The sequence below is a fragment of the Euprymna scolopes genome, chromosome 1, assembly GCF_053919585.1.
Source record: "Euprymna scolopes isolate OS-2025 chromosome 1, ASM5391958v1, whole genome shotgun sequence".
Taxonomy (NCBI): Eukaryota; Metazoa; Mollusca; class Cephalopoda; order Sepiida; family Sepiolidae; genus Euprymna; species Euprymna scolopes.
Genome location: NC_136482.1, coordinates 81,071,067 through 81,094,233, shown reverse-complemented (window position 1 = coordinate 81,094,233; position 23,167 = coordinate 81,071,067). Strand labels below are relative to the sequence as shown.

Below are 23,167 nucleotides of genomic sequence, written 5' to 3'. Positions count from 1 at the left end.
TTTTTTTTCCTTATTCCATGACATTTCAAAAATTAGGCTTTTCTTTTTCAAGTAAATAACTAGCAAAAGAAAAGTAAAGTTTACTAGTTTACATAAATTTGAAAACTTTGAAAATTCTAAGTAAAAGAATTTCTAGCATAAGATTTTTAGGAAACTCGTATTATTTGGATTCTTCAGACTACTGTTTTCATCTTGAGTGCTATTTTCACAATGTTTCGGTCGATGTAACCTCCAACCTTGTTCAGGTGTATCTTGTCAAACCCAGGAATGTTTCTATCAAACTTGGGAATTTGAACAGAATTTTGAACAGAACCCTTTATTTACTTCATGGTGGTAGCATGCTCTTGTTCCATCAGCCATGACTAAATAAAGGTTCATAAGAAATTTGCAATTGTATTTTTCGGTCGCCCACACTGAGAATTGAAACTTCAGGAGAATATTACTTTCATAATTGAAGTAAGTAAAGGGCTCTGTTCGAAATTCTGTCCAAATTTCTGAATTAGACAGAAACATTTCCAAGTTTGACAAAATACACCTGAAAAAGGTTGGAGGTTACACCAACCGAAACATTGTGAAAATCAAGATGAGAACAGTAGTCGGATGAATCCAAATAATACAATCCTCATCTAAAGAATTCAGAAACGTTTTTAGGAAAGTTTCAAAATTTGATAGAAAAACAATGTTTGGAAAAATGATTTAAAAGTCGTAGAAGAAAGTTGAGCAATGAAACACATGAATCCAAACAGAGTCAAATGGAACAACCCATGAGTAATGAATTAGGTGGTTGAATCACAAGTTGTAAATCTGTAAATAGTGAATAATTCCTTTAGGATCTGAAATCACAAACGAAAAAATACAATTCCTAAATCAGAAAAAGTAAAATTAAATGAAGTAAAATCAAAATTATGATTTTTGAATAAAATTTCTTATGTACATAAACAACTACATAAGAAACATTAAATAAGGAGATATGACGTTAGCAGTTTGACCAGAAATTAGCTTTTTCTTATTTAAAAAAAAAAGGCGGAGATTTCAACCATTAAGTAGAGGAGCATATATCAATTTAAGCAGAAAATGACTTTTTCTGGATTAAAAATAAAGCGGAATTCTGTTGAAAAGGAGAGGATTTCCAACCTTGAGTAAATCAAAAAGTACAATAAAAAAATAGATAGAGATTACAAAAGCTCACATATCAACTTACTGGTTAAAAAGATGTCGTCCAACTTTGGCATCAACAGCGCTTAATGGGTCGTCAAGGATATAAATATCAGCATCCATGTAGAGAGCTCGAGCCAGGCTGACTCTTGCCCTTTGACCCCCACTTAGAGTTATACCCCGCTCACCAACCAGAGTAAAGTCTTTGTGGGGCAAGGTCTCAATATCCTAAAACAAGAAAATACAAGCAGAAAATAGAACAGTTAAAATTTGTATGCACATCTGTTTGAAAATTGAGTTATGGGGAGGGGATGTAATTAGTTTTCATAACAACTTACCCCCAGGTAAAGAAGTCTTTCAGACAACTGTACTGAAATAAGTTATACTGAGAACATCCATCAGAAAATACGAGACTGAGTTAAACAGACATTGTATTTCTATTTATAAAAAGTTTGGTATGTGTATACGTACAAGATTCACTAATTACTTGATCATTATTAATTTTGGAACACAGCTGCTAGACATAAAATGTCATTATGTGTGTTAGATTTAGTTTCATTTAAAATAAGTAAAAGGAAGTAGAAGATGATAATCCAACAGCTTCCAATTTTTGTAAAATTGTAATCTCATTATTACTTACATTGTAACCTCATTAAATTAGACATCAAGTAATAAACATTCTTCAAATTTTAGTTTATGTGGGTTATTACAAAGAGATTTTAGTTTATTTTAGTTTGAGCACAACCTTTAATCTGAAAATTCCAATAGTTCAAATTTGCATTGAATTTGATCCATAATTATTAAACACCAATTAAACAAGAATCCCTGACTTTCAGTTTCTTCTGAAGAATAAAGGAAGATTTCCAATTTTAAACATTTTCTAGAATTAAAATTATGTAATGGATTTTTATAAAAAATAAGGGTTGTAGATATATAGTTTAGTCACATTATATCTTGATTTTTAAACTTTTTAAAAGGATATAAAAATGGAGCAAAACTGTTCTGTTTGTGAAATTAGTTTTACCCATCCTTGGTTGGTATTCTTCTAATATTTATATATAGTTTTTGTAACAAGAGATTTATAAACATGTTTCTGCATACGTATGAATATTGTATATAAATAACATGGCTTATGCTTTGTCATAATTGTATATCAGTCCTTAAATGTATTTCAAAATTTACTTTACATGAAGTTCATGAGCTTATTTATTTTTTTTTTTAGTCCCATCATGTTGGTGTCCAGCTTGCTACTACTGGCAAGAAAGGTTCCCTTAGCTCCAATAGATTAAACAGAGTTATTAGAAATTATGACAGAGTTGCATCTTTCTTAGATAAGAAAATTATTTTAGAAATGATTAAACAAAAAAGTCTGAAAAAATGTCACCTTTTTTAGAGCACAGACTTGGACTATCCGATTATATTTGACTTTGTCATATTTCTGACCAAATAAGATATTTTGTCGTAAGGAAGCCGAGAAGATCCACGGTTGCTGGGCTACATATGACACAGTTCCATGAACATTCACTTGACCGGAGAGTAAAGGCAATTCCTTCAGGATAGTCATTAAGACTGAGGACTTTAAAAAAGAAAAAGATACAAATTATATATTTACAGAAGACTTTGTTGGTTTGGTCATATTCAAAGAACAGATGAGAGTAAAACAGTTATAGTAGGATATAAATATATATATAGTGGATATAAAACAGTTATAGTAAGAGTTACTTAGCACAGGAAAACCAAGGAAAACATGGGAGGAAGTGATAAAAATGGATTTGAGAGAAATAAATAAATAAATAAATAAATAAAGACTTTTCCAGAGATAGGTTATCTTGAATTGAAAACCATGTTTAATTTAAGCAGAGTGTCTGATTGGTAGCTATTATATACAAGTCCTGGAGATGAAGAATTTTCAGTGGGTAGCTATTCTGTACAGGTCCTAGACTTTAAATTTTGCAGGCAAAGAGCAAAAGATCCTTCTTGTGTTGACACAAAAATAAATGATGTGCTGGAATGCTAAAAAATTCAATATTTTTATGGAGCAATTCTGGTTTCTGATTGGTTGCTAGCAGAATGTGGCTTAATTCGATTCATCAATTCCTATCGGCAGTGTCTATAAGTAGGATCTCCTAATTTTCAGGGCTCATACCCTTAAAATATATAAAAATATTGCAACAGGTTAGTTTGGAAGCCATTCTCAAAGGCTGTCCAGCTGCCAATACAACTTTCCCCTCCAACTACTACTATTATACATGATGATGGTGGTGTTAGTAGTGGTGGTGGTGGTTTTCTTCTTGATTTTAAGCTGAGTACACTCATACCCACTTGAAGTATTTGCTTTGATTCTCAAATAAGCATTTTTCTTCTCTTAGCACAAACTTTTCAAACATGCTCATGTGATATTCAATTCCGAACTCTCATTCACAGGCGTAAATACACATATGCTCATAAGCATATGTGTATCATAAGCATATGTGTATCAAATCAAATTTATTGGCAAAACAATAGCAAAATGCAACACATGATGTAAAATAGAGTGCATATCAATATATTGTCTAAATATTTGTTCAAGTGAACTTTAAACCTGGATATAGTATGCATTGTCAAAACCTTCTTTGTAGGCTTACAGAGCAGAAACATGGAGAATGTTGTCTTTTTTTTATTGAGATGAAAGCACCTATGCTATATCTTTTGCTGGATCCTGTGTAGATCACTAATTGCTGTTGGTAGAGCAATTAGTGATCTACACAGGATCATTTAAAGATAGATTTAAAGATGATCTACACAGGATCATTTAAAGGTAGATTTAAAGATGATCTACACAGGATCATTTAAAGGTAGATTTAAAGATGATCTGCACAGGATCATTTAAAGGTAGATTTAAAGATGATCTACACAGGATCATTTAAAGGTAGATTTAAAGATGATCTACACAGGATCATTTAAAGGTAGATTTAAAGATGATCTACACAGGATCATTTAAAGGTAGATTTAAAGATGATCTACACAGGATCATTTAAAGATAGATTTAAAGATGATCTACACAGGATCATTTAAAGATAGATTTAAAGATGATCTACACAGGATCATTTAAAGGTAGATTTAAAGATGATCTACACAGGATCATTTAAAGGTAGATTTAAAGATGATCTACACAGGATCATTTAAAGGTAGATTTAAAGATGATCTACACAGGATCATTTAAAGGTAGATTTAAAGATGATCTACACAGGATCATTTAAAGATAGATTTAAAGATGATCTACACAGGATCATTTAAAGGTAGATTTAAAGATGATCTACACAGGATCATTTAAAGGTAGATTTAAAGATGATCTACACAGGATCATTTAAAGGTAGATTTAAAGATGATCTACACAGGATCATTTAAAGGTAGATTTAAAGATGATCTACACAGGATCATTTAAAGATAGATTTAAAGATGATCTACACAGGATCATTTAAAGATAGATTTAAAGATGATCTACACAGGATCATTTAAAGATAGATTTAAAGATGATCTACACAGGATCATTTAAAGGTAGATTTAAAGATGATCTGCACAGGATCATTTAAAGATAGATTTAAAGATGATCTACACAGGATCATTTAAAGGTAGATTTAAAGATGATCTACACAGGATCATTTAAAGATAGATTTAAAGATGATCTACACAGGATCATTTAAAGGTAGATTTAAAGATGATCTACACAGGATCATTTAAAGATAGATTTAAAGATGATCTACACAGGATCATTTAAAGGTAGATTTAAAGATGATCTACACAGGATCATTTAAAGGTAGATTTAAAGATGATCTGCACAGGATCATTTAAAGATAGATTTAAAGATGATCTACACAGGATCATTTAAAGGTAGATTTAAAGATGATCTGCACAGGATCATTTAAAGATAGATTTAAAGATGATCTACACAGGATCATTTAAAGATAGATTTAAAGATGATCTACACAGGATCATTTAAAGATAGATTTAAAGATGATCTACACAGGATCATTTAAAGATAGATTTAAAGATGATCTACACAGGATCATTTAAAGGTAGATTTAAAGATGATCTACACAGGATCATTTAAAGATAGATTTAAAGATGATCTACACAGGATCATTTAAAGGTAGATTTAAAGATGATCTACACAGGATCATTTAAAGGTAGATTTAAAGATGATCTACACAGGATCATTTAAAGATAGATTTAAAGATGATCTACACAGGATCATTTAAAGGTAGATTTAAAGATGATCTACACAGGATCATTTAAAGATAGATTTAAAGATGATCTACACAGGATCATTTAAAGGTAGATTTAAAGATGATCTACACAGGATCATTTAAAGATAGATTTAAAGATGATCTACACAGGATCATTTAAAGGTAGATTTAAAGATGATCTACACAGGATCATTTCAAGATAGATTTAAAGATGATCTACACAGGATCATTTAAAGATAGATTTAAAGATGATCTACACAGGATCATTTAAAGGTAGATTTAAAGATGATCTGCACAGGATCATTTAAAGATAGATTTAAAGATGATCTACACAGGATCATTTAAAGGTAGATTTAAAGATGATCTACACAGGATCATTTAAAGATAGATTTAAAGATGATCTACACAGGATCATTTAAAGGTAGATTTAAAGATGATCTACACAGGATCATTTAAAGATAGATTTAAAGATGATCTACACAGGATCATTTAAAGGTAGATTTAAAGATGATCTACACAGGATCATTTAAAGATAGATTTAAAGATGATCTACACAGGATCATTTAAAGATAGATTTAAAGATGATCTACACAGGATCATTTAAAGATAGATTTAAAGATGATCTACACAGGATCATTTAAAGGTAGATTTAAAGATGATCTACACAGGATCATTTAAAGATAGATTTAAAGATGATCTACACAGGATCATTTAAAGGTAGATTTAAAGATGATCTACACAGGATCATTTAAAGATAGATTTAAAGATGATCTGCACAGGATCATTTCAAGGTAGATTTAAAGATGATCTACACAGGATCATTTAAAGGTAGATTTAAAGATGATCTACACAGGATCATTTAAAGGTAGATTTAAAGATGATCTACACAGGATCATTTAAAGATAGATTTAAAGATGATCTACACAGGATCATTTAAAGATAGATTTAAAGATGATCTACACAGGATCATTTAAAGGTAGATTTAAAGATGATCTACACAGGATCATTTAAAGATAGATTTAAAGATGATCTACACAGGATCATTTAAAGGTAGATTTAAAGATGATCTACACAGGATCATTTAAAGATAGATTTAAAGATGATCTACACAGGATCATTTAAAGGTAGATTTAAAGATGATCTACACAGGATCATTTAAAGATAGATTTAAAGATGATCTACACAGGATCATTTAAAGGTAGATTTAAAGATGATCTACACAGGATCATTTAAAGATAGATTTAACGATGATCTACACAGGATCATTTAAAGATAGATTTAAAGATGATCTACACAGGATCATTTAAAGGTAGATTTAAAGATGATCTGCACAGGATCATTTAAAGATAGATTTTAAGATGATCTACACAGGATCATTTAAAGGTAGATTTAAAGATGATCTACACAGGATCATTTAAAGATAGATTTAAAGATGATCTACACAGGATCATTTAAAGGTAGATTTAAAGATGATCTACACAGGATCATTTAAAGATAGATTTAAAGATGATTTACACAGGATCATTTAAAGGTAGATTTAAAGATGATCTACACAGGATCATTTAAAGATAGATTTAAAGATGATCTACACAGGATCATTTAAAGATAGATTTAAAGATGATCTACACAGGATCATTTAAAGATAGATTTAAAGATGATCTACACAGGATCATTTAAAGGTAGATTTAAAGATGATCTACACAGGATCATTTAAAGGTAGATTTAAAGATGATCTACACAGGATCATTTAAAGATAGATTTAAAGATGATCTACACAGGATCATTTAAAGGTAGATTTAAAGATGATCTACACAGGATCATTTAAAGATAGATTTAAAGATGATCTACACAGGATCATTTAAAGGTAGATTTAAAGATGATCTACACAGGATCATTTAAAGATAGATTTAAAGATGATCTACACAGGATCATTTAAAGGTAGATTTAAAGATGATCTACACAGGATCATTTCAAGATAGATTTAAAGATGATCTACACAGGATCATTTAAAGATAGATTTAAAGATGATCTACACAGGATCATTTAAAGGTAGATTTAAAGATGATCTGCACAGGATCATTTAAAGATAGATTTAAAGATGATCTACACAGGATCATTTAAAGGTAGATTTAAAGATGATCTACACAGGATCATTTAAAGATAGATTTAAAGATGATCTACACAGGATCATTTAAAGGTAGATTTAAAGATGATCTACACAGGATCATTTAAAGATAGATTTAAAGATGATCTACACAGGATCATTTAAAGGTAGATTTAAAGATGATCTACACAGGATCATTTAAAGATAGATTTAAAGATGATCTACACAGGATCATTTAAAGATAGATTTAAAGATGATCTACACAGGATCATTTAAAGATAGATTTAAAGATGATCTACACAGGATCATTTAAAGGTAGATTTAAAGATGATCTACACAGGATCATTTAAAGATAGATTTAAAGATGATCTACACAGGATCATTTAAAGGTAGATTTAAAGATGATCTACACAGGATCATTTAAAGATAGATTTAAAGATGATCTGCACAGGATCATTTCAAGGTAGATTTAAAGATGATCTACACAGGATCATTTAAAGGTAGATTTAAAGATGATCTACACAGGATCATTTAAAGGTAGATTTAAAGATGATCTACACAGGATCATTTAAAGATAGATTTAAAGATGATCTACACAGGATCATTTAAAGATAGATTTAAAGATGATCTACACAGGATCATTTAAAGGTAGATTTAAAGATGATCTACACAGGATCATTTAAAGATAGATTTAAGGATGATCTACACAGGATCATTTAAAGATAGATTTAAAGATGATCTACACAGGATCATTTAAAGATAGATTTAAAGATGATCTACACAGGATCATTTAAAGGTAGATTTAAAGATGATCTACACAGGATCATTTAAAGATAGATTTAAAGATGATCTACACAGGATCATTTAAAGGTAGATTTAAAGATGATCTACACAGGATCATTTAAAGATAGATTTAACGATGATCTACACAGGATCATTTAAAGATAGATTTAAAGATGATCTACACAGGATCATTTAAAGGTAGATTTAAAGATGATCTGCACAGGATCATTTAAAGATAGATTTTAAGATGATCTACACAGGATCATTTAAAGGTAGATTTAAAGATGATCTACACAGGATCATTTAAAGATAGATTTAAAGATGATCTACACAGGATCATTTAAAGGTAGATTTAAAGATGATCTACACAGGATCATTTAAAGATAGATTTAAAGATGATTTACACAGGATCATTTAAAGGTAGATTTAAAGATGATCTACACAGGATCATTTAAAGATAGATTTAAAGATGATCTACACAGGATCATTTAAAGATAGATTTAAAGATGATCTACACAGGATCATTTAAAGATAGATTTAAAGATGATCTACACAGGATCATTTAAAGGTAGATTTAAAGATGATCTACACAGGATCATTTAAAGGTAGATTTAAAGATGATCTACACAGGATCATTTAAAGGTAGATTTAAAGATGATCTGGACAGGATCATTTAAAGGTAGATTTAAAGATGATCTACACAGGATCATTTAAAGGTAGATTTAAAGATGATCTACACAGGATCATTTAAAGATAGATTTAAAGATGATCTGCACAGGATCATTTAAAGGTAGATTTAAAGATGATCTACACAGGATCATTTAAAGGTAGATTTAAAGATGATCTGCACAGGATCATTTAAAGATAGATTTAAAGATGATCTACACAGGATCATTTAAAGGTAGATTTAAAGATGATCTGCACAGGATCATTTAAAGATAGATTTAAAGATGATCTACACAGGATCATTTAAAGATAGATTTAAAGATGATCTACACAGGATCATTTAAAGATAGATTTAAAGATGATCTACACAGGATCATTTAAAGATAGATTTAAAGATGATCTACACAGGATCATTTAAAGGTAGATTTAAAGATGATCTACACAGGATCATTTAAAGATAGATTTAAAGATGATCTACACAGGATCATTTAAAGGTAGATTTAAAGATGATCTACACAGGATCATTTAAAGGTAGATTTAAAGATGATCTACACAGGATCATTTAAAGGTAGATTTAAAGATGATCTACACAGGATCATTTAAAGATAGATTTAACGATGATCTACACAGGATCATTTAAAGATAGATTTAAAGATGATCTACACAGGATCATTTAAAGGTAGATTTAAAGATGATCTGCACAGGATCATTTAAAGATAGATTTTAAGATGATCTACACAGGATCATTTAAAGGTAGATTTAAAGATGATCTACACAGGATCATTTAAAGATAGATTTAAAGATGATCTACACAGGATCATTTAAAGGTAGATTTAAAGATGATCTACACAGGATCATTTAAAGATAGATTTAAAGATGATTTACACAGGATCATTTAAAGGTAGATTTAAAGATGATCTACACAGGATCATTTAAAGATAGATTTAAAGATGATCTACACAGGATCATTTAAAGATAGATTTAAAGATGATCTACACAGGATCATTTAAAGATAGATTTAAAGATGATCTACACAGGATCATTTAAAGGTAGATTTAAAGATGATCTACACAGGATCATTTAAAGGTAGATTTAAAGATGATCTACACAGGATCATTTAAAGGTAGATTTAAAGATGATCTGGACAGGATCATTTAAAGGTAGATTTAAAGATGATCTACACAGGATCATTTAAAGGTAGATTTAAAGATGATCTACACAGGATCATTTAAAGATAGATTTAAAGATGATCTGCACAGGATCATTTAAAGGTAGATTTAAAGATGATCTACACAGGATCATTTAAAGATAGATTTAAAGATGATCTACACAGGATCATTTAAAGGTAGATTTAAAGATGATCTACACAGGATCATTTAAAGATAGATTTAAAGATGATCTACACAGGATCATTTAAAGGTAGATTTAAAGATGATCTACACAGGATCATTTAAAGATAGATTTAAAGATGATCTACACAGGATCATTTAAAGATAGATTTAAAGATGATCTACACAGGATCATTTAAAGGTAGATTTAAAGATGATCTACACAGGATCATTTAAAGATAGATTTAAAGATGATCTACACAGGATCATTTAAAGGTAGATTTAAAGATGATCTACACAGGATCATTTAAAGATAGATTTAAAGATGATCTGCACAGGATCATTTAAAGGTAGATTTAAAGATGATCTACACAGGATCATTTAAAGGTAGATTTAAAGATGATCTACACAGGATCATTTAAAGGTAGATTTAAAGATGATCTACACAGGATCATTTAAAGATAGATTTAAAGATGATCTACACAGGATCATTTAAAGATAGATTTAAAGATGATCTACACAGGATCATTTAAAGGTAGATTTAAAGATGATCTACACAGGATCATTTAAAGATAGATTTAAAGATGATCTGCACAGGATCATTTAAAGGTAGATTTAAAGATGATCTACACAGGATCATTTAAAGGTAGATTTAAAGATGATCTACACAGGATCATTTAAAGGTAGATTTAAAGATGATCTACACAGGATCATTTAAAGATAGATTTAAAGATGATCTACACAGGATCATTTAAAGATAGATTTAAAGATGATCTACACAGGATCATTTAAAGATAGATTTAAAGATGATCTACACAGGATCATTTAAAGGTAGATTTAAAGATGATCTACACAGGATCATTTAAAGATAGATTTAAAGATGATCTGCACAGGATCATTTAAAGGTAGATTTAAAGATGATCTACACAGGATCATTTAAAGGTAGATTTAAAGATGATCTGCACAGGATCATTTAAAGGTAGATTTAAAGATGATCTACACAGGATCATTTAAAGATAGATTTAAAGATGTTCTACACAGGATCATTTAAAGATAGATTTAAAGATGATCTACACAGGATCATTTAAAGGTAGATTTAAAGATGATCTACACAGGATCATTTAAAGATAGATTTAAAGATGATCTACACAGGATCATTTAAAGGTAGATTTAAAGATGATCTACACAGGATCATTTAAAGATAGATTTAAAGATGATCTACACAGGATCATTTAAAGGTAGATTTAAAGATGATCTACACAGGATCATTTAAAGATAGATTTAAAGATGATCTACACAGGATCATTTAAAGGTAGATTTAAAGATGATCTACACAGGATCATTTAAAGATAGATTTAACGATGATCTACACAGGATCATTTAAAGATAGATTTAAAGATGATCTACACAGGATCATTTAAAGGTAGATTTAAAGATGATCTGCACAGGATCATTTAAAGATAGATTTAAAGATGATCTACACAGGATCATTTAAAGGTAGATTTAAAGATGATCTACACAGGATCATTTAAAGATAGATTTAAAGATGATCTACACAGGATCATTTAAAGGTAGATTTAAAGATGATCTACACAGGATCATTTAAAGATAGATTTAAAGATGATCTACACAGGATCATTTAAAGGTAGATTTTAAAGATGATCTACACAGGATCATTTAAAGATAGATTTAAAGATGATTCTACACAGGATCATTTAAAGAATAGATTTAAAGATGATCTACACAGGATCATTTAAAGGTAGATTTAAAGATGATCTACACAGGATCATTTAAAGGTAGATTTAAAGATGATCTACACAGGATCATTTAAAGGTAGATTTAAAGATGATCTACACAGGATCATTTAAAGGTAGATTTAAAGATGATCTACACAGGATCATTTAAAGGTAGATTTAAAGATGATCTACACAGGATCATTTAAAGGATAGATTTAAAGATGATCTACACAGGATCATTTAAAGATAGATTTTAAAGATGATCTGCACAGGATCATTTAAAGGTAGATTTAAAGATGATCTGACACAGGATCAGTTAAAGGTAGATTTAAAGATGATCTACACAGGATCATTTAAAGGTAGATTTAAAGATGATCTACACAGGATCATTTAAAGATAGATTTTAAAGATGATCTGCACAGGATCATTTAAAGGTAGATTTAAAGATGATCTACACAGGATCATTAAAGGTAGATTTAAAGATGATCTACACAGGATCATTTAAAGGTAGATTTAAAGATGATCTACACAGGATCATTTAAAGGTAGATTTAAAGATGATCTACACAGGATCATTTAAAGGTAGATTTAAAGATGATCTGCACAGGATCATTTAAAGGTAGATTTAAAGATGATCTACACAGGATCATTTAAAGGTAGATTTAAAGATGATCTACACAGGATCATTTAAAGGTAGATTTAAAGATGATCTACACAGGATCATTTAAAGATAGATTTAAAGATGATCTACACAGGATCATTTAAAGGTAGATTTAAAGATGATCTACACAGGATCATTTAAAGATAGATTTAAAGATGATCTACACAGGATCATTTAAGGTAGATTTAAAGATGATCTACACAGGATCATTTAAAGGTAGATTTAAAGATGATCTACACAGGATCATTTAAAGGTAGATTTAAAGATGATCTACACAGGATCATTTAAAGGTAGATTTAAAGATGATCTACACAGGATCATTTAAAGGTAGATTTAAAGATGATCTACACAGGATCATTTAAAGGTAAGATTTAAAGATGATCTACACAGGATCATTTAAAGATAGATTTAAAGATGATCTACACAGGATCATTTAAGGTAGATTTAAAGGTGATCTACACAGGATCATTTAAAAGTAGATTTAAAGATGATCTACACAGGATCATTTAAGGTAGATTTAAAGATGATCTACACAGGATCATTTAAAGATAGATTTAAAGATCATCACAGGATCAATTAAAGATAGATTTAAAGATGATCTACACAGGATCATTTAAAGGTAGATTTAAAGATGATCTACACAGGATCATTTAAAGATAGATTTAAAGATGATCTACACAGGATCATTTAAAGGTAGATTTAAAGATGATCTACACAGGATCATTTAAAGGTAGATTTAAAGATGATCTACACAGGATCATTTAAAGATAGATTTAAAGATGATCTACACAGGATCATTTAAAGGTAGATTTAAAGATGATCTACACAGGATCATTTAAAGATAGATTTAAAGATGATCTACACAGGATCATTTAAAGGTAGATTTAAAGATGATCTACACAGGATCATTTAAAGATAGATTTAAAGATGATCTACACAGGATCATTTAAAGGTAGATTTAAAGATGATCTGCACAGGATCATTTAAAGATAGATTTAAAGATGATCTACACAGGATCATTTAAAGATAGATTTAAAGATGATCTACACAGGATCATTTAAAGGTAGATTTAAAGATGATCTGCACAGGATCATTTAAAGGTAGATTTAAATTCCTATTGATGAATGCCAGAATCACATCCTCCATTGCTCAAGTAAGAGATAATCATCCAAAGATCAGTATCTATGATGCTACTGTTTTTAAGAATGACAGAATGACAACTGGTTTATTGCCAGTTCTACATAGGTTCTATTTTGAATTGTAAACAGATTGTATCATCCAAACGAGATAGGATTATCTCTACATTTTCCCTTTTTTTAAATTTTCTTTGTATGAAGCCTGATAATGTACACAGAATTCATCTATTATACATCATTTGAACTGGTACTCGTGGTAGGAGACAGTTGAAGAGTTGAATCATCCAATTCAGTCAAACTACATTTTAATGTTTTTAGACTGATAAGTAGACTAAAAATACTCATTGATTTTTTTTTTCAGAATTGTCCAAAAGTATGGTTGTTGGACCATTTAGTCTCACCTTGCGGAATATTTAATTGGTAGCAATTACTACATTTGTACTCTAGACACTTGGGTAAGCATACAATATGTATTATGACACATTGTGGTAAATTAGAAATTGATATCCAAAACAAATGGGTACAAGGGGAAGTACCTTTTCTTTCTTTGTTCATTTAACTTACTCTTTTCACTTCTTTCTCTCTGCTGAGAGAGGGAATCACTAAAGTGATTTGCTTTTAAGTAAGTACATATTGATTTTGACATGTAGGTGTGAACTCAATATTTTTCAACCAGTGAAAATGGTTCATGTTTTTTTAAATGCAAAAAGTAACAAGCTAATGACAAAAATAAATTTACAAAAATAGCAAACTGGTCAATGAAATCAAAGTTCTTCTGGGCAACATAAACAGTGTTCCTCAACTCTCAATTGGAACAACAACCACACATTCAAGAAACATAATTTAAAGTACCCCAAGCCAAAAATCCTTTAAGTATGACAGCTTTCTCTACAGTAACAATTTAATCACCAAGAAGATAAGCATGCACGCACGCACACACACACACACGCACACACACACACACACACACACACACACACACTTTGAAACAAACTTTTTAATGCTCATATCTTTTTTAATCATGAACTTTTCACTTTCTTAAATAATTTTAGTATTTCAAATTATATTATACATCTCTGAAAAATTGTTGCTATATAAGTATGTTTTTTTTTCATTAACTCATGTTTAATTTCTTTCATGTACAAAATCCTGTTAAATTTAGCACTTACTAAATGGTTACCCATTTATAACATTCATGATTTTATCAATCTTTTACATTCACAGCAAATTTATCTACATTTATATTAATTGTTAGCGTGATTCTTACTAATCCCCGAAGATGTTACCATTGTCTAAAATATACTATCCAAAATTAGAAGCAATGCTACAACACAGAATACATGTATTACAATAGAATGAAAACACAAACTGATTCTGCTAATACAATATATCTTTATCACACTAAAAAAAATGATAAAAATGTATAAGATAGTTTATTGTTGGTAAAACCTCAAAAGATATTTGCCAAAAAATAAATTCTTGATTTTTAAAGCCTATAAAAAGAAAAACAAACAAATAAAAAAAAACAAAAAAAATTATAATTTAAAAACGTAAATAAATATTTTTTTCTTTTAATTTAATGGAAATTTTTTCTTTTATGTTTGACTCATTTTTTCAATATTACTCTTTAGTCTAAAAAGAAAAAGTCATGTCAATCCTTCTAAGTTAAAATCAATTGCTTCTTATTTGATTTCTATTTTTTAGTGGCAACAAATGATTGTCACATTGTCACAGGTTGCTCAAATGATGTGTTTACATTTCACAAATAGAGAATCAACAAAAGCAGTTGTTATGCCTTAATTTGTCATAGATAAATAGTAAGTTTTATGTAGAATGAGAATATAAAATGTCATTTTGACAGTATCATTCAAAGAAAGCATTCTTTATGAAATTGCTATAGTTTGACCGGTTTAGTTTTAAATTAGCCAATTAATGATTTGGTAGGCTTTTTCAACTCCTATCATTATACTATTATCTACTCGCTGCCTTTTTTTAATCACAGTGATATCTGCATTAGATGAAAATCCATCCTTTGGTCAATCTATCAGGTCCATCAAATATCAACTGAGATTTGCTGTGGAAATTGCTTTAGAAAGTCAATTTTCATGTATTTCTTGGCACAAATTGACACTTTAAAATATTTACTTCAACAAGAGCAGTTCACTTTTCTTGAGATTCAAATTTCAACAGCATTTTTCACACATACGAGTATTTGACTCTCAGAATTCTATTCTGTTTAAAGATCTCAAAACTAGTTAAAAATTGCTGTTTTCTTTAGTTTACATTCATCGCAAAATGGGAAGTTCTTTAACTTTTATTTACTTTTCTCCTTAATCTCAAATTATATTGATTTTCCACAACTCTTTTTTCATGTTTTCCATTTTACCTTTCCTCAAATAATATTTTAGTTTTTATTCTTATTGTAAACTGAAGAGGACTTACCTTTCCGGCTCCAACGGGACCAACTACAGCCAGTAATTCACCAGGGCTGACTGTTAAAGAGATATTCTTCAAAGTCAGCTGAGGCAACTCCTAAGAAACAAAACAAAACAAAACAAAAACTGACTTTAAAATATCTTAAAATATCATATCAGAAATATATTTTAGATTATTTTATGTCAAAGGATTTTATATCAATTAGCAAACATCTTGGATTTTTTTTTTGTACACAGGAATCACCACTTATCAAGGCCAGGAGGCCACTCGGGGATAAGGGTTAATGGGTATACATTAGTCAATGTGATTATAGCGTAGTAAACATAAGTAGTGGGAATTTTGTAAATTGGATTACTTAGGGGGGACAGTTCATCAAGAACTTGTTTATGTTGGACTTGAAGACAATCAAATTGTAGTCAGCTGGAAAGCAGGCAATCGGAAGAATTCCACAGGCGTGCAATTCTAAGAAAGAAGCTTTGTTCATGGAATTTATGTTTAGGTTTAGGCAGAGATAAAAAGTGTGGGAAATTATTGATAGTGGTTTTGGCTAGACGAGTGTTTTTTGTGAAAGTTTGGCGAGGGGAGACCATAGATTGAAGCTCAGCTGAGCACTTGTCATGAAAATAACGATAAAGCAGAGACAGGCTTGTAACGTCTCTTCTATGAGAAAGAGGTTGCAGGGAAGAGAAAATGGCATCATCCACTAAGCTACGAAGTCTATTTTAAATTCTGTCATGGCAGGATAAGCTGCTAGCAACAGTACTCCATCGTTGGTCATACCTGGCTTTTATATAGGTAGAGAATTGCACCAGGAGTGCGATATCTACTGGAGCGGTAGAAGGATCCCACCATTTTTCCAGCGACCTTGGCAATGGATTTGATATACATGTTCCATTTCAGGCCAGGAGTAAAGGTCAAGTCCAAAAACTTCTCAAAACATGAAGCCTCCCCAAGACGAGAACCATTTATTTCAACCGATGCCAGATTGGCTTATCAGACTATAGATGATGTAGAGATAGAAGCTTCGTTTTAGATGCATTAAAAGTAACAAGCCACCTCTTTCCCCATTGTACATGCTCAAGATCAGAGGAAAGAGTATCAGAGAAAACTTGGTCGTTTACAATCTTTGATGTACTAACATAGATTGTAGTGTCGTCAGCAAAAATGTCTACAAATAATGTAAGGATGTGATTTTAAAGATCATTAATGTAGATCAGGAAGAAAGTTGCGCTCAGGATGGACCCCTGAGGGACTCCAGCATTAATACTAAGAGCTTCTGATTTTTGCCCATCAACCACTACTCTTATGAGCCTATCAGAGAGAAATGATTTAATAATGGAGAAGACATTTCCAGCTATACCATAACTCAAGATCTTTTGAAGTAGACCTTTATGCCATACCTTATCAAAGGCCTTTGATATGTCAAGAGCAATTGCCCTAGAGATTCGCTAATCCTATGAGATATAACTGTAAGCATGTTTACTGTACATCTGTGTGGAAGCTATCCCAGTCAACCATGGGGTACTGATATACTGTACGATGAGAAGGTACGTGTGAGGACCTATTACATTTCATTTTTATCTTAACTGAAACAACAGAATGGTCGGAAGATCCCAATGGAGACAGAACGGAAGATGAACATAGCTCAGGGCAAGTTGTGAGAAAAAAGTCTGTTTGCTGAGAGGTATGCAGAGAAGATGTAGTCAATTTTCTCAGATATGCTTTTAAAGATAGTAACTTCACTGTTATGGGGGCGATAGAGTGCAAATATGAAGGTAGTAGTGTGAGCAAGTGCAACCCGGAAGCACATATAGTGTAAATTAGGATCTTCTTCGGAGATGTCCTTGCCACATGGAAAGCCATTTTTTATATAGGCACATAATCCATGCTCATGGCGATCTTGAGGATCAGGTTTAGAGGTTAAGTTAGAGTATTCTTTAATTACAAACTCATCTAGAGAAGTAGTCTGTCCAATGCTAGTTCTGCTTAGGAATAATAGGTCAGGTTTAGTCTCCTGTCATGGAGTTTGAACCTCTGGAAGGTTGGAACGTAGACCCTTGATGTTGGAGAAGGAGACATGGTAGTGGAGGTCTACGTTGGAAGTTGGAGATCTGGGTTTGATCGAGTATTTTTTCTGGAAACCTTTCATGATTGGGATGATGGATTTGTGGAATAGGTCGACAGACTTGCTTAGAGCAGAGCAGAGAGGGAAAGTAAGACAAAAAGAAAATATTTTTGTTTTCTAGCATGTGATAAGGTGAAGCACTAATATGGACTTGAGAGGCCTCACCAGAAAGCCGGTGCCTTACTATAATAATTATCTTCTTTTATTGAGAGTTAACAAGGGGATAATTAGGATGCTTACAGATTATATTTTGGATTAATAAGTGATTATCATGATGAATCTTATCAGGATACATCTTATTTTATATCAGAACCTGTTTGTCTGAATCTATAACCAGTTCTTTGGGATGAATTAATAAGACTCTCACTGACATTAATAATTGCAGGCAAATTGAATAAATGAAAAAGGAGTCATTTATGAACAAGAAAATCAAGGAATCTTCCTGAATTCTTGAGATAAGGATTGATAATTTGGACTACTGTTCTCATCTTTTTAGCTAATGCAACCTATCAATTTCTTTGGAGGTATCTTGTCAAATTCTGGAATCTTATAGTCAAATTCAAGATTCTATATGTAATTTTGAACAGAACAATCCACAGAGGTAGCATATTCTTGATATAGGTCTTTGTTTTTAATTGCGTCCCAGAAAGAGAGACAGATAGAGAAACTAACAGTTACTCTGTTTCATGTGGTACTGTTTTTACTTTTAATGTATATCGTGCTTTTTTTTCCAAAAATATTTTTTGTTTTAAACAAAGGAAAATAACCATGCATTGATGAATACAGGGTTAGTTCATTTTTTTTGTAAATATAGGATGCATATGTATAAGTATTTTCTAGAAGGAATAAAACTAAATAGAATCATATTTTATTGTTTTTAATAACATGCCTCAATAATCTACCAAAAGAACTAATAAATCAGAATGAAATATTGATTTCATTGAAAGAAACGACAAAAATCAAGAAACAGATTGACTTTACATATTATGGTGCTCTCAGAGAATCACCAGAATCATTACTGTGGCCAGAGAAATAAAATGAGAGAATCCAAACTCTGACATGAACAAGTGTCTTTCAAAGCCTGAATGTCTTATTCCAAGAAGGAAACAAAACATTTTTGTAAAACATTTTGGATCATTTTTAAAAAATCCCTGCTAAACTATTAAAAATAATGCTCCGCTGAGGTTGCCTTAGTTCTCTCAAAACTCTTCAACAAATGCCTCACCAAATCTTCTTTTCTTACTGCTGAAAAATTGCTTCTGTTGTACCAGTTTTCAAGGATTCTAGCAAAAGAACTGACCCACTTAATTACCGTCCCCTTAACCTCCTCCCTCTCTTCGCCAAAATCTTTAAGTTCTTAATCAATCAAGCACTAGTCCATCACTTAATAAACTTTTTTCCGATTTACAGTATGGATTTAGGCAAGCCATTCCACTGCAGATATCCTAACTGTAATCTCCAAACATATATACTGGATAAGACAGTGTAGGCTAACCCAGCAGTAGGTCTGGACAAATCTAAAGCCTTTGGCAGGGTTTGGCACAATGGTCTTCTAATGAAAATTAAATCATATGGTATTACTGGTTGAATACTTAGCATAATCTAATCCTTCTTAGACAGAAAAATCCAGGTTGTCCTCAATGGTTGTATGTCAAGAAGCGTGATATAAATATGGATGTCCCATAGGGATTGATCCTTTATTATTCCTGATATCATAAATGACCTCCCCGATAAAATTGTCTCAGAGATGGATATATTTGTTGATGACGCTATCCTCTATAACAGACTCAAGAAGGAAAAAAATGAAGACATATCTAAGAAAATGGCTAAAACTTTAAAGGAAGACTTTCAGTCTGTAGTGGAATGGGGCTGTAAATGGATGGTAACTTCAAATGCTGCCAAGTCTAAGCTTGTTTCCTTTAATAATTACAAGAAACCTCAACCACTGATAGTTATGGCTAATGATACACTACCTGAAAGTACTTCATCAAGCTCCTTGATCAGATAACATAAATTCGAACAAATACATTGAGGATATTGCCGAGATTGCTACTGTGAAGATAGGCTCTCTCTATTGTGCTAATAGATTACTCACAACTGAGAGTATCCTGTACCTCTATAAACCACTATTCAGCCATGTAAATAATGCTGCCACTAGTCTCTCATTCTTAGACAGGATTCAAAAAGAGTTGCCAACCTTGTAGGTCCCACACTAGCAACCAAACTCCAACCTCTGTTCCATCACTGAAATATGGCATCTCTGTACCTGTTTTACAAGTATTTTAATGGAATATGCTCTGATGAACTCAAAGCACTTGTACCTGCCCAACATAAATAGCCCCTACTAATCCAACAAGTAGCAAAATCCCTCCCCTACACTGTTGAGGTCCCTAAATGCCAGAAAACCTTCTACTCAAATAGTTTATTCCCTCAAACTGCTAGACTCTGGAATTCCATCCCAGGCCCCTGCTTCACTAACTGTACTGATATTCAGAAATTTAAGTGTAATGTGAACAGATATCTCGCTGCTCAACTCCTTGCACAGTGTCCTTGTAAATTTGGTCTCAAATAATAGTCCCTTATATTAAAATGGCACTGTGCCTTGTTTGGGTGTGTGTGAAAAATGAAAAAAACAGAACAGACTGGAGCAAAATATTTCTGAGCAAATAACTAACATAAAATTTTAAAAAAAGCTTCAATAATTTCACTTTTTTTTTTACCTTATCCCATTTTGCAGATACATTTTTGATAACAACAGATTTATTTCCGTCGGGTTTTTGTGTGATTTTTGGTTTTGGTGAAAGTTCCTCAAGAAGAAGGAATTCCTGCAACGGAGAAGAAATAAATGGTTTATTCCAATCATAAGTAAATATATACACATATAACAGAGCACAAAGTTTTATCATTGTAGTAGTAGTAGTAGTAGTAGTAGTAGTAGTAACAATAACAGTAATAATAATAATAATAGTTCTATCGGAGCAATGTACTAGCAATACAAATAGTTTGTAAAATCAAAATGAGCCAATATTATACATAAGAATCCACAATCAAACAATATTGTAGCTCACACAAACCATGAAAACCAATAAACCAGAAGTTTAAAATTCGAGTTTTGCCCTCATTTGGACTCATCAATTGAACACATCCAAACTCAGGATTTGAAATTCTAACTCCTGCATGTGAGGTGAGTATCCTGTCACTTGAGTTCAAGTGTTTAAGTGGCAGGGTACTTGCCTTGCATGTAAGAGGGTTTTGAACTGATGACTCCAAATGAGGGCAAAACTAGAGTCTTGAGCTTCCGGTTTATTGGCTTTCATGACCCGTGTGATATTGTTTGATTGTGGAAAATATATATCTCCAGATAGAAATACATATATATATATACAAAATATTTGGAAATAAATCTGACAGAATGTAAAAAAAATAGAAATCGAAAACAAAAAATTTCATAGTTGTATCACCATTTTACTTTTATATGTCAGAGTTTATTCAAATATTTTATTATATATTTCTCTCTGTATTTATGTACATGTAAAACTGATCAACAGTAATTGATATCCAAAATGGATGAATATATATATATATATATATATATATATATATATATATATATATGTGTGTGTGTGTGTGTGCTCTAGTTTGTTTAATTTTTTTTTTTTACAGTTTTATGTTGCTTAGTTTCCTAAAAATGTGTGTGAATCAACCTTTTTTTCCAATAAATTTAAATATTGCTAAGTTTGAAAAAAAAGAATTACTAAAAATATGTCAAACAAATAAGTGAAATCTTTTAAAAAAATGTGATGACTGTTATGCTACATATAAAATGTGAATTGTAAGTTGAAAGAGACATGTACAAAATAGAGTTTATGAATTTGAAGTAGCAGATACTGTTAAAAAATCTATAATGAATATAACATATACATTTAAAGCAGAAAATGATAAAAATATTCAACATGAAATGCAGTTTTTTAGCAGAAAATATGTAATTTATACTTAATATCAAATATGAACTATGAAGTAAAATTAATAAAATACTATATTTTTAAACAAAATATAAATTAAACAATTCATGTGCAAAATAAAATGCCAATAAAAATTTCTGTAGAATATAAAATATGGATTTTAACATTAAAACATATTTCATTTGATAAATAAAAAAATAAATTTTAAGCATATGATAAAATAAAAGCAAAATTGCCCATTTAAATTAATATTTCAATTTTAAGAAAATGATCAAAGTATGTTTTTATTATAAGGTATGAAATATGAATTTTAAGAGAAAATTTTAAGCTGTTATTCATGTTAAGTAAAAAATTGAATTTTAAGCAAATTATGTTGCAAAAAGCTGGTATTAGTCCAGTTAACATTTGAAATTCTATAATTATAGTAAGATTATCAAGCAAAATACCCAGACACCATAATTAGTATTCTTAATTTTATTAAATTATTTGGGATTGTTATGCCATATTTGGTGCAATTCAACCAATAGTTTTGCATCCACAGGAGATTATTATTATTATTATCATTATTATCATTATTATTATTAATGATAATAATAATAATGATAATAATAATAATATTGTCATTATTATATTATTTTTTGATTGTTGTTGTTATATTATTATTATTGTTGCTATAGTATTATTATAGTTGTTGTTATTATCTTATTAATGTTGTCATTGTTGTTATATTATTATTAATGTCATTATATCATATTGTCTTTATTATTAATATCATTGTGATAATTATATTATTATTATTGTTGTTTCTGTCGTATTATTATTGTTATTATTATTATAAATAGTAGTAATA

The 23,167-nt window shown here is 30.4% G+C and overlaps 1 protein-coding gene across 1 annotated transcript in view; it reads right to left on the bottom strand.

Moving 5' to 3' along the window:
- Window positions 1-23,167, bottom strand: part of LOC145242735 (ATP-binding cassette sub-family C member 4-like) — a 275,544-nt gene that overhangs the window by 53,937 nt on the left and 198,440 nt on the right. Inside the window, exons 9-12 of the mRNA XM_080105907.1 lie at window positions 21,076-21,180; window positions 16,237-16,326; window positions 2,540-2,731; window positions 1,202-1,383 (exon numbers count right to left, since the gene is read on the bottom strand). Of these exons, the coding sequence (XP_079962033.1) occupies window positions 1,202-1,383; window positions 2,540-2,731; window positions 16,237-16,326; window positions 21,076-21,180 (569 nt within the window). The remainder of the gene's footprint in view (window positions 1-1,201; window positions 1,384-2,539; window positions 2,732-16,236; window positions 16,327-21,075; window positions 21,181-23,167) is intronic.